General features: G+C 39.3%; 1 protein-coding gene across 2 annotated transcripts in view; it reads left to right on the top strand.

Moving 5' to 3' along the window:
- The window catches only part of mindy2 (MINDY lysine 48 deubiquitinase 2), a 29,710-nt gene that overhangs the window by 3,128 nt on the left and 14,474 nt on the right, over positions 1–12,108 (top strand). For both annotated transcript variants that reach the window (XM_063475881.1, XM_063475890.1), the window contains exons 3-4: positions 1,828–1,892; positions 10,110–10,268. In XM_063475881.1, coding sequence (XP_063331951.1) covers positions 1,828–1,892; positions 10,110–10,268 — 224 coding nt within the window. The remainder of the gene's footprint in view (positions 1–1,827; positions 1,893–10,109; positions 10,269–12,108) is intronic.

The following is a 12,108-nucleotide window of genomic DNA, read 5'->3' as shown; positions in this document are numbered from 1 at the left end:
CAGGAGCTGTGTCCTGTCATTCATAACTAAAATTAAAATTTTTAATTTTTAAAAAAAATTAATTTTTTAATTCAAATATCAAAATAAAGTGTCACATTAGCAAGGGGCTCTTCAGAGGTAGAGTCACCGATCCACACTTGTGCCACTCGTCCAGTGCACAATGATCCACGTAAGGTTTTACAACAGATTTACTAGGATTACTTGTGTGTGAGACATACCTAGTCTCTGTTGATCACACTGACAGACAGCGGCAGATTTGTGCGGCCTGATCACTATGTGCATTTAAAATTGCTGTGTGCGTATGGTACCGTGTGCGTATGGTACCACGTGCTTGCACATAATTGCGGCACACACAGTCTTGTGTAGCGTTAAGGGGCTTCTGGATAGCCTCTTTGTCGTAACACGTAAACACCAAGCTCAGAAGTGGTGTTTTTAAAAGGCTGATGGTTGAGTATCACAGCTCACGAGTAAGCAGCGTAGCATGCCAGAGATCCGGCAGATAGATACAGATATTAAGTGACTGTCAGGGATCAGTGAGTCAACAGGTCAGCAGTGAGGGGTTTTCCCAGTTGTGGACTTGCTGTAGTAAAAGCAGTCAGCTGGCAGGCCCCCTGCTGGAAAAAATCTTGACTTGCACTAAAATCTTTGTCAAGGCTATCCAGTTCAACAAGTAAGACAGAGGTGGTTTTCAGGCTACTGTCTGATCAAACATTTTGTGAAATCAAAGTTTGTTTTACAGTTGTAGAAGACTGCAGCAGGGCTATACAGAGCCCGAGTGAATGCATCCGCTTGTTTTTCTGGTTTGTTTGTGAGGCATGCATTTGGCACACGATATCATAAGTCCCAATAAAGGTTGAAGAACGTAACAAGCCTTTGCTGAGCTTTGTATTTTTATTTTTTTACTTGAAAGCCAAGTTCAGAACTGGGCAGTTATTTCCCACAGCATACGCACAAAGAAACCACTGTGTCATTACAATTATAAAGCACTAATCACACAAAAGAAAGCTTAAGAGGCTCTTTTTATTGGATGTATTCCACTTGTTCTGTTTGAGGAAGATGCATATGAAAGCAGTTTTTATCCTAAATGTGTAGCTGTTTTCACTTAATATAGATGTTGACGACAAGACGTCCATGGCGTTCCTCTGAGCAGTTCTCAGGGAAAATATGTGTTGACAGTGCAGCACGATACTCCTGCCAGTTCCTAATAAATTAATGATTCTTTGTGAAACATTTTTGAAAACCACTTGCTCAAGAGTTTTAAAAGTAAGGAGTAGACGGCAGTAAAACATTCACAGCGAGGGGAAGAATATATTTGCCCTTTGCAAAAATGTTCATCAGTGAGATCCTAATGAAAAACAAGACAATTAGCAACGAGCGGAAACCTTTGTCTTGAGATGTAACGGGCAGCTGTGTTTTTGGCACATTTTGAAACTTATCTGTCTACAGCTGATGTACTGTAAAGTCTCAGTTTGTTGAGTGAAGACTTGCATGTTGGTAGTACTGATCAGGGCAAAAAAAATAAATAAAAGAGGAGCCAGGCTCTGCCCTCTGGCACAGCCTGTATTGCTATAGAGGTGAGTCAGCGGAGCTTTCAGGTGACGCCACAGATGACCGAGATTCAGCTCATCCTCCATATTTGTCACAGATCTTTTTTTGGGATACAGCCGACCAGTGCAAAATCTACCAGTGAGCACTAGAAACAGTTCACAACATCTGTTACAATCTTTACTCCATGTAATGAGTTCCAATCCAGATAGTAATTGCATTGCTCTGGAATATGACTCGACATATCTGCCAATATCGCTCTCTTTCTCTCTCTCACTTCAGGTGACTACATCCTGGAAACCAAACCTAAAGAGATATCAGAAGCTCAGCGGTTAAACTATGAGCAGGTAAGGCCTGACTCATACCTAAGCAGGCATGTGTTTTTCCTTATGTGTGTGTATTAGTAAGCTGCTGACTGTTCATGGTGCTTGAGGAGGAGCGAGGGCTGTTTTGGATGAGTTAGCTCTCACTCTCTTGCTCTCTTCTCACCCTCTCTGTTGAAACGACAAATGTGCACGTTTAACACGAGCTATCTGCTCTCCTCGCTGTCTTTATTGAGATTTCTTTTTACTACAGTGACGACACTGACGCGCTGCTGTGTCTCATGTCCTGCCAACACCCCGTGTAGCTGCTTGTTTAAACTACAACGGGTTTGCACATTTGCATTGACATAGCAGAGAAGGGCAGCGGATGTTCCATAATATGGTAATAAGGGTCGAGTTGATTGCAAACTGCATACATACAACTGCAGCCCAGCTTTTCTTTTTCCTTCCATTGCTCTGTATGTTACATAAGATGTGTCTTGCAAGGCCCAGAGAACAAAAAGGGTCAACAGTGTCAGATTATGTTGTTTCACATGGCAGTAAATGCTTAGAGACGCTTGGGTAAGTTCAGCTCCCGGCTATTACTGAGGCTGTATGTGTGTGGCTCACAGTGAGAGGCTCTTGGAGATGGAGCTCTGGTTCCCTTGCTTCCTCCCATCTCCACTGCCTGCCTCAGAGTGTGGGAGGGGCCCTGCCTCTTCTCTATTTGCGTGGCAGAGCACCAACACATCTGTGAATGATTTCAAGCCACACTTGTCCCTCGTTCAGAAAGGGCAAAAATAATGCACATAGTTTCTTCATAGAAGCTCTCTGGAGCGACCTTTCTAAATTTAAGTTGAGCTGAAATACAACCTCTTGAATAAATCAGCAGTGTTCTCAGCATTCAGAGTAAGGGAGTGGTCAGAGTATGCGTTGCATAGTTATTATGGTGGTCTAATCCTAGATACTGGCCTGGGAGCTGTTTTGCATGTGGGTGTCCTTGTGTCCGTTTGCCGCCTGCATTTGCGGTTGGGCTGGTTGACACAGTATGTGGAGACTACAGCGGCCAAGGCTCCTTGGAAGCTGGAAATTATGATTTAAAAAGGAACAAGTCTGAGATGTGTCGTGGATGAGAATCAGATGGTGCCCTCTTGTTGATATGTTGCAGAGACATATTTCCGTTGCTCATTGGATAGATGCAAAATACAAATGAAGTTACCCTGACTTTGAAAAAGATGCTAGGAGTTCATAACCGAAGTAATTCTATTTATAAATTCCGCTTAAAAGTCATCATCTGTCGCAGGAGTGCATGCGGATTAAAATAGCAGATGCACGGCTGCTCTTTAGCTATTGTTAAATATTTACTCGGTGAAGCTGAGGAAGTGAGTGTAGTTTTGCTAGGCTTTCGTCTCAGTGGACCCAGCTCAACACTGTGATTCATCCACAATCACTGAAGGAAGTGGGTTGGGTTTAAGCATCCTCTTTTGTTCTTATTTAGTGTCATTCATAGTATCGATCATTGTTCGCAAGTATTTTGCGCTGAGTGAAGCAGGTACAATCCCAGCAGCTGTAGCATGACTTTTTCATTAATGAAGGCAGAATATTTGTGTGTGGTATGTTTGAAATCTCTGTCTAAATAAGCCAGAATTGACTGTAGTTAATAAACTTTAGATAATAGATAGAATAAGTTACAATTAAAAAAAAAATCATACAGCCCAGTTTATAAGGTTTATGGAGGTCCATATGTAGTGCAGATTACTGAAGGAGTTAGTAATTTTAGACAGTATGCTCTCAGTTGTGTGGGTTGTGGTATCAGAGCCTGATTTAATCCGAGTAGGCTCTATCTAATTAAAAGATGAGAAATGAATGTGTACACAGAGTTGCCAGTTTATCAGGTTTGTTGTGTAAAAGGTAATTTGCAGGTCTTTTCAACCTTGTATTTTATAACAACTACAGTAAAAGTACCAACTGAAAAAAAACATTTTATGTATATGGTTATTTTGAATTGGATGCAAGCAGCATGTTTCAAAAATGTCAGCAGAAGGAGAACAAAACTGTAGAAAAGTTGTGTAATACTAAAAATAAACCAGGGGCCAGATCTTAAAACTAAACTAACTCTCTGTATGTATTATTGTAGGGTCTTCCTTACAATATAAAGCGCCTTGAGGCGACTGATGTTGTGATTTGGGGCTGTATAAATAAAATTGAATTGAATTGAATCAATACGAATAGAGGCTGAGTATTTTTGCGTTAATGGTCAGTTTTTCTTAAATACTTTAACAACTGAGAGTTTGGGTATTTAATATTTAATGAGTCTTGTACGCAGGGGACAGTTTAAAAACGAGGTTGAATGGCAGTGACCTTTAGGCCACGGGAAGGGTATCCATGAAAGAAATCTTAAAGGCTGTATCCTGTGAGCTAACAAGGAGAGTGACCCTCTGTGGATGCATCAGTGCACACAGCTTGGTTAACTCACACATTTGTGAAGGCACCATTAAAGCTAAACAAGTTTCATCCAGACTCAGTGAATCCGTGCTTGGTTTTAGTGAAAACGGTGGAAAACCACACATATTGCAATTGCACTGTTGTGCTAAGCTGGCCTCCCTGCTGTCTGGACCTGTCATCTACTAATTAGTGTCAAATTTCTCAATGCTTGATCTGTCATCTTTATTTGTTTTGTTTAGTTTTTTCCATTAAATTTCAGTAAATTCTTTCTTAAATGCGTTTGTACAATTTAGTGTAATCCATTGCGATTGCGCCATTGCAAAAAATGTATCTCTATGAAGCTTGATGCTTTGACACTGTCAGAAAGAAACTGATTTCTTTTAGGACCTGGTTTGCTTTTCTGCTCTATTGGAAAAAAAGAAATATTTCCCCCATGATTTAGACAGATCTAGATTTGTCTTGAATCTGATGACCAAAATATTGAGTATCAAACGCTGCAGATGTGAGCCAGCACAAAAAGTGTGTCCCACTTTGTGCGACATTACCGTCTTGTAAACTGTTAATAATTAACACCTCAAACTAATGGGTCATGACATTATGTAAGACTTCTGAGGCTGCTGGCCTCCATTCATTGACTGATGATTTTTAGGTTCAAAGATCTATTGTGTATATGTATAAAGATTTATCTAGCGTGTAGATGTACACAGATGACTCCAGGCAAACCCATAAAATATGCATCAGCTTGCACACACAACAAATATCTGACAGCTGCATTCACTGTTCTCTGTTTGCTTCACAGTGACATAAAATGTAAAATAAAATTGCATCCTCTGAATCCTCTGATTTCATAGCGCTTTTTTTAAAGTAATGGACATAGAAGCTTTGTAGTAATTTTTAAAACACAGCTGATTACAAAGTATAAAGTCATTAGTGCTGTTTCCCTCCAGACACACGGCATACGTCCATACAGTGCTCAGACTCGTCCCATACTTTTGCAGTCATCTCTGGAGTTGCTGTTGTTGTTATGCTACCTACCAACAACCACATGAAAGTCACAAATCCCATCTTTCTAACAGTGTGTGTTTTGATCATTACTGGTCTTGGAAGGGCTGCATAATTATAGCACTTCAAAATTGGACGTTTCTTTTTCATACACCCTTTATATTTCTACCAGAACCTGGTGCTCAGTTGTGTTTCTTCACAGTAACAATCAGATTTTATGTTCTTTCAAATCTAGAAATAAAGCGAGCATCTTCTTATTGTTTCTGCATGACTGGTGTCACGGTGATTTCTTGGCTTCATTATGTTGTAAAGTGGGAACGGCTACATGTGTTCTGTTCTTAATTGGGACCTTCATCTTAAGAAAAGAAATCCTTTTGGGAACAAAGTCCCTCATGTGCTCAGAGAGAGAAGCAGAGAGGCCTGCCCTTAGACACCTTCGCTTAGACTGTGTAAAAAACAAACAAACTGCAAGGCCCCAGCAGAGTACCATGCTAATGTTACGCTGTGGAAGTGTAACACGGCGGGGCTAGATGAACGTGTGCGTGATGCAGTGCTAATCATCTGATCCACGAGCGCTCATCTGCTGTTGGAGCTCTCTGCCCTAAAATGAGGAGATGTGGTCCATTACACATCCCTGCTAATCCTCCCATCACTGCTGCTTATAAGCATCCTAATCCACACACTCAGATGAGCCAGCTGTGGGCTTTCCACCTCAGCTCTGTGCACCAAAGGGCCAAAGCTGGAGCAGCCCAGCGCTTATTGGACACGATCCTATCGCTAGCAGGGGGATGTCAAAACACTTCACAGAAAATACTCTGAAGCCATTGTGGGAAAAACAGGGAAAAAAGCAAAGACATTTCTGTATTAGATAGTGGGAATTTTTCTGCCTTTTTATTGTTTATCTAGTACTTATTTAGTCTGGTGTGGTATAAATGGCGTTGCGGGGAGGTCTTTTACAGTTAAAAGTCCAAAATTTATCCCCTCCTTCACATTTTTCAAAACTATCCAGTGGGCCAGATTGGAGTCTTTACCAGAGCTGGTTCTAACCCCTGGGCTTTATGTTTGACACCGCCGGTCACCCCTGAGTCCACACAAACTGTTTCGATGCTTGCATATTAGGATGTAGTATATCACAGAAATAAAGTTTTCCATTTGCATAGTGATTCAAACTAGTTCATAATAGTTAGACCATGTTTTATTCATAGTTTTATGGAAAATGTGTGCAAAGTCATGTCCAAAATAATAAAATTGATTTGTATCAGACAAAACCCTTAGAAAACATTTCTATAATTCATTTGGAAGCATTTTCCCTACAGCTGCCTGGAATTACTATTATTATTAGTTTGGACAAGAGAAATTTTTAACTGATTAAACATATGAAGGCATTTTTATAATGCAATACAACTGAGAGAAAATAAATGGGGTTTAATCATTTAATATTAGAATTTAAAAACTGAAAAATGCAAATAAATCTCCACTTTGTAGCCCCGTATTTATCTTTCTGGTATGTGTGACGGTAGTAATTGGTTTTTGGTTTGTGGAACCATAGTACACACTATACACTCATAATAGAGTTGTCGGGCTCAGCTGCGAGGCTTATCTTGATTTCAGAGTTAAATGGCAGGAGAGGTTTAGTGCCAGCTGGGAAACATTGCTCTGAGGCTGAGTGCAGGAATTAGTCTCTCTCATTGGGTCCTCAGGTGTGTGGTGCAGTTATGTATATAGAGTATTTGCTCTAATATTCAAACGGTGAAGTAAAAAGGCTGGTTTTCTAATTAAATCCTCTCTTACCGATAAAGAAAGAATGCCAGTCGGATCCACAGAAAAGGATTTTCCACTTACGCACGATGTATTTGTGCCTGCTTTAAAACCTTTTTACTCTACAGAGATAATGAAAATCCACCAGTCAAAACATGGCTAACGAGAAGTACAACCAGAGACTTTTCTATTTAAATTTTTCTTTCTAAATGTGAGAAAAAAAAATAAAGATTTGCTGATATTTGTTTGAAATATAGTTAAAACATGTTTTTGTATTACTTTATCAGAAAAGCCTTTCTTATGTATCTATAGCACACGGATCAGGGTCAGCCATGTGCTGTGGCTCATCGTGTGTATGTGTGCTGCAATAACAAAGGAGGAAAAGAGCTAGCACACACCTAAAACATTACTGTAAAGAGGACAGGGTGTGTTTGTGTGTGTGGGAGTGTGTGAAGATTGTGGAACAGCTGATAGTTACTAAAGATGGCCTCCCAAACAACTTCACATTCGGTGGTAAAATGTGTGCGAACGCTTTGAGTTTAGAACAAGCAGCATCCCGAGGAAGTCATTATTCAAAATACGGTGTTGTTAAAGCATAACAAAAAACACAACATTTAACTATCAATATTAGGGCAGCTCATTCAGACAACTTTACACCAAGCATGGCATTTCCTTGGGTCCCCAACCGTACACCTGCTAAGTGTGAAGAAAAGAGGATGAGCAGTTGTCAACAAAAGCGGAGTACAGGCGCACACATAGAGACTAATTCCTCTATAGTAAGAGGTTTTCTTATCAGCGTAAAAGACAACGTTTTTCTCAGTACTGTTGGATTTGGCTTTAATTGAAAAATAGTAGTGGCGTACAAGCTCTCAGTCAGGTTCTAATATGCAGGATGTGACTGAAACAATTTGAATCTCATGCAAAATTATGCCATCTCATTCATGTTAGTTTGTTTGGGTTTTTTCTGCAGGGATCCTGCTCTCTGCCTGTAAGGCCTTATTTTCTTCTTATGTTGCTTATTAGGCGGTATCTGGGCTGCAGTCTCTGTGCAGTGATTGTGTAGTCCCTGGGCAAGAAGAGTGTGCAGGGTTTGAGTGCAGGTCTCTATGAAAACACAACAACTAGGTTACGGTTTAGCTTCAGGCCTCCCTGTTTTCTCACCTGTGAACTATGTTTTTAGGTTGTGTTTACACAAAATCCAAGACCTTCCTGTGGGTTTATGTTCAAGGAGTTGAACATAAACAGGTGTTTTGTTTCATTTTGTTTGCGCTTCATAGTGTAACTGCTGTCAAACAATCAATCTTGAACTACCGATTCCAAATTTAAGGTGCTTTTATCCCCCACTCTTCACATACCTGACCTGTAACTTGTTTAAAAATTAATGAATCAATGACCTTAGAAATCTGTCCTCCAACATCAGGAATTTTGCTCATAATCAATCTGTGATTTTTAACTCAGAGTTTTGTTTTGACATAAAACTTACCAAGGTTGTGCAGTCGCACTTTGTTCAACTGAGAAATATGCCAAAATTTCCCTTTTTTCTCTCAAGCAGACCTTGAGGAACTAAATAAGAAATCTTATTTTTACAGGAATTTAAATGTTGAAAGCTTTGTCCACTGCTGCATTCACCCTTTTTTCTGTGCCTCTAAAGTATCTGCCACTGTGCACTGACTTGTGTAAAGCACTTTTAAAACATGGGTAAGCTATTAAGAATTTAAACTCGACTTTAAGAACATTTTAACAAGAATACACTGAGAAGTGGGTGAGGGAAAACTGAAGCAAAATAAAGCAAATCAACACTCGCACAGATGAAATACAATGACGTGGAAGTCTGACAAATAGGCTCAGTCATCCAGGTTTTCCTGGATTTAACTGTTATACCCAGAATGCCAGTTTGTGCTCTCTGTTTGGGGGTTAAAGGTTTGTAGTTCCATAGGTTCGATTCCCAGCTCCTCCAGTGTCCATATTAAAGATCTTCAATAAGATGCTAAATCCAAATTTGATACATCCACCAGCGCATGTGGGTGAGACAGGTGTAGCTTAAAAAACATAGACCACTATGCACTTTGAGCATCTTAAGCTTTTTTTAAGCATAGAAAAGCACAATATAAATACAGCCCATTTACCACACCATGTACAAATCAGGAGCCTCTGATTCTCTCCTTATTTCTGTGCCCAGCCACTACTGTCGGGTACACGGCATAAAACATGATCTAATCTGAAAGATAGATGGATGTGGATTCAGTTTTTTTACTTTTTCAGGACTTTTGTTTGTTTGTATTTTTTTTCGCCTCCTGGTATCACAGCTCAGTCCGTTCATAGCAGCCACAGTGGGTTTGTTTTGTCACAGTGTGATAGCGGCAGGGGGGTGGTATCATGCGAAAAAGTGACGTCAGTGCATCTTTCGGCTACAGTGAGTCATCTCCCATCATCTGGTCATAAAGACATGACACATTGAGGGAAGAAAAGACATTTAAAGTTGATCTTGCCAACTGCTGCAAGCAAACAAAAAGTAAAAATCTGCTTTACTTGAATTTTTGAAAGGAAAAAATAAAATATTATTATTATTAGCCGCTTAAAACATATACTGATGTCATTGAGTTTAGATGAAAAGATGAACTGTGTGTGGTTTGTTACGGCGTGAAATAATCACAGGAATATTTAATTGCATGAAGTTGACTTATTGAGCAAAAAGTAAAAAGAGAAGTATATATGAAAATAACTCCGGTACAATAAAATAATGTGATCTGACAAAACTACATGAAAGCAGGTTTTTGTATTGGTTTAAGTGACAGCTAATGGTTTATTTTAAAGTTCTAGAAATTGATCCACGAGGGCCCCAGCAATGTTAACTGTGCAAACAACAAGGATTAGTGTTACAGATAAAAGCAGTAAAAGAGCCGAAGAGGATGTAGCTCGTGGCACTGTAACATTTTTAAATTGCACACGCAAATATGTCTTCTGTTGTGATTATTTGCATTTTTTCTGATCAGTTCAATTTTATTTGTATAACATCTGTGTCTCACGCTGCTGTGCTGTGTCCTTTCTGTTTTCTAGAACATGAGTGATGCCATGGCAGTGTTGCATAAGCTGCAGACAGGTCTAGACGTGAACGTGAAGTTCACCGGGGTGCGAGTCTTTGAGTACACCCCAGAATGCATTGTGTTTGATCTGCTGGACATCCCTCTTTACCACGGCTGGCTGGTTGACCCCCAGGTGAGATGGATCTTATTTTGCCTTTACTGCCATAGAAATCGGCCTGTTTTCTTTTTCTTCTTTTTTTATCTTCAACATAATATGAATACTGAAGGATTCTCTCAGTTTTCTGTTTTGTTTTTTGTTTTTTTCTCCACACATATATGTTGGAGGTTGAATTCATTTTAGTTGTAGTCCAATTAAGTAGTCTTGTTCTAACTTATTACAAAGACAAACTGCTACTACTTCGTAGATGCACCTTTGTAGTACCAGGTTGGATCCGTTTTTGCCTCCGAAACTACTTCTTTATAGCATATATTTAAACAAGCTGATGAAAACATTTCTCTGAGATTTTGGTCCATATTGTTATGATATTATGATTATGAGTCCCACAGTTGCTGTGGATTTTTCCAATTTTGGTGATCCCCTGCAAATTGTAGCCTCAATTTTCAGTTCTTAGCTAACAGGAGCAGCGCCTGGGTCTTCTGCTGCTGTAGCCCATCTGCTTCAAGGTTTTACATGCTGTGCATTAAAATATGCTCTTCTGCATACATTGGGTGTAATGAATGGTTAGTTGAGGTAGTGTTGCCTTCCTATCATATTGAAGACGTTTTCAGCTAGAGAACTGCAGGTCCGAGGATATTTTCTCTTTTTCAGGTTTGTAAACCTCGAGATAGTTGTGTGGGAACATCTCAGTAATTCAACAGTTTCTGAAATACTCACATCAGCCCATCTGCCACAACCACAGTCACTTAAATCACCTTTTATTCCCATTCTGATGCTCAGTTTGAACTTCAGCACATCCTCTTTGCCATGTTCACATGTCTCCATGTATTGACTTACCCCCTTTTTGTTTTTTTTAATGTGTGCTTTATTCTAACATCTCATACAGTGCAGCATCATTTTAAAGCAGTTTTACATTTCGACAGGTCATGTTTTTCTTTATTCGCATGCCACATGACTTTACATCCTCGATATGACGCTTTAAAAATTAATATTTCAAAACAAGAGCATAAAAACAAATCGTACTGATTAACCCCACAAACAGGGGGGAAATTAATAAATGATTAAACAAAAAAATGTGCCAAAAAAGAATAGAAAGAGATGTGGATTGAATAACCTTGTTGTAATTATAAGGCCACTGCAGAGTTAAAAAGCTTTATAAAACAGAGATTTTGTAGCTCCAATGACTTTTAGCTAAATTTAAATGTTTGCATGCTTTTACTTCCATATGTTTTGTGGCGGTGGATTAAGCTTTAGAAACCAATTTATAATACATTCAGTGGAGCACAAAGATTTTAGTTTTAGGGTATTATTATTAGATTTGTGAAAAGAAAAACAATAATGTTAAAAATGATTGGATAAAAGAAATGACAGTTAAACAGATGAACAAGAATGTTTTTCATTTGGTTTTAAACTCGTCCAAAATGTGTGCCAACATTATCAGAGCACGATGTGGTTGCTTGTTCCAGCAGCGTCTTCAGTATCAGGGGAGAGTCGGAGAACAATCATTTGTTCTGCTTCAGAGGACCTGAGAGGTTGAGTTGGTTCATAGCTTAGGAGCCTGTCAGAGAGATGAGGTGGTCTCCGACCCTTAAAAAAATGAGCCATCCACTATAACACATGCACCTTAACAGAAACCTCTTTATTCTGGACATGAACAGAAATGATGAGTGTAGGTGGCAATCTCCTAATTTCAATACAAGCTACTGGAATTACCGTACCTCTCCATTAGCACGTAATTAGAATTTACTCTTGTACCAGTTTCAGCTCACCTTTTCTTTGAAAGTTTTATTTTTGTTTTATTTTATCAGCTTTTCTTTATCTAATTGTTCTCCAAGTCTTTATGAGTCATGATAAA

Source organism: Pelmatolapia mariae, linkage group LG1 (genome assembly GCF_036321145.2).
Source record: "Pelmatolapia mariae isolate MD_Pm_ZW linkage group LG1, Pm_UMD_F_2, whole genome shotgun sequence".
Classification (NCBI taxonomy): domain Eukaryota; kingdom Metazoa; phylum Chordata; class Actinopteri; order Cichliformes; family Cichlidae; genus Pelmatolapia; species Pelmatolapia mariae.
The sequence above is the reverse complement of the archived record's forward strand: the minus strand, read 5'-3'. Positions and strand labels throughout refer to the sequence as shown.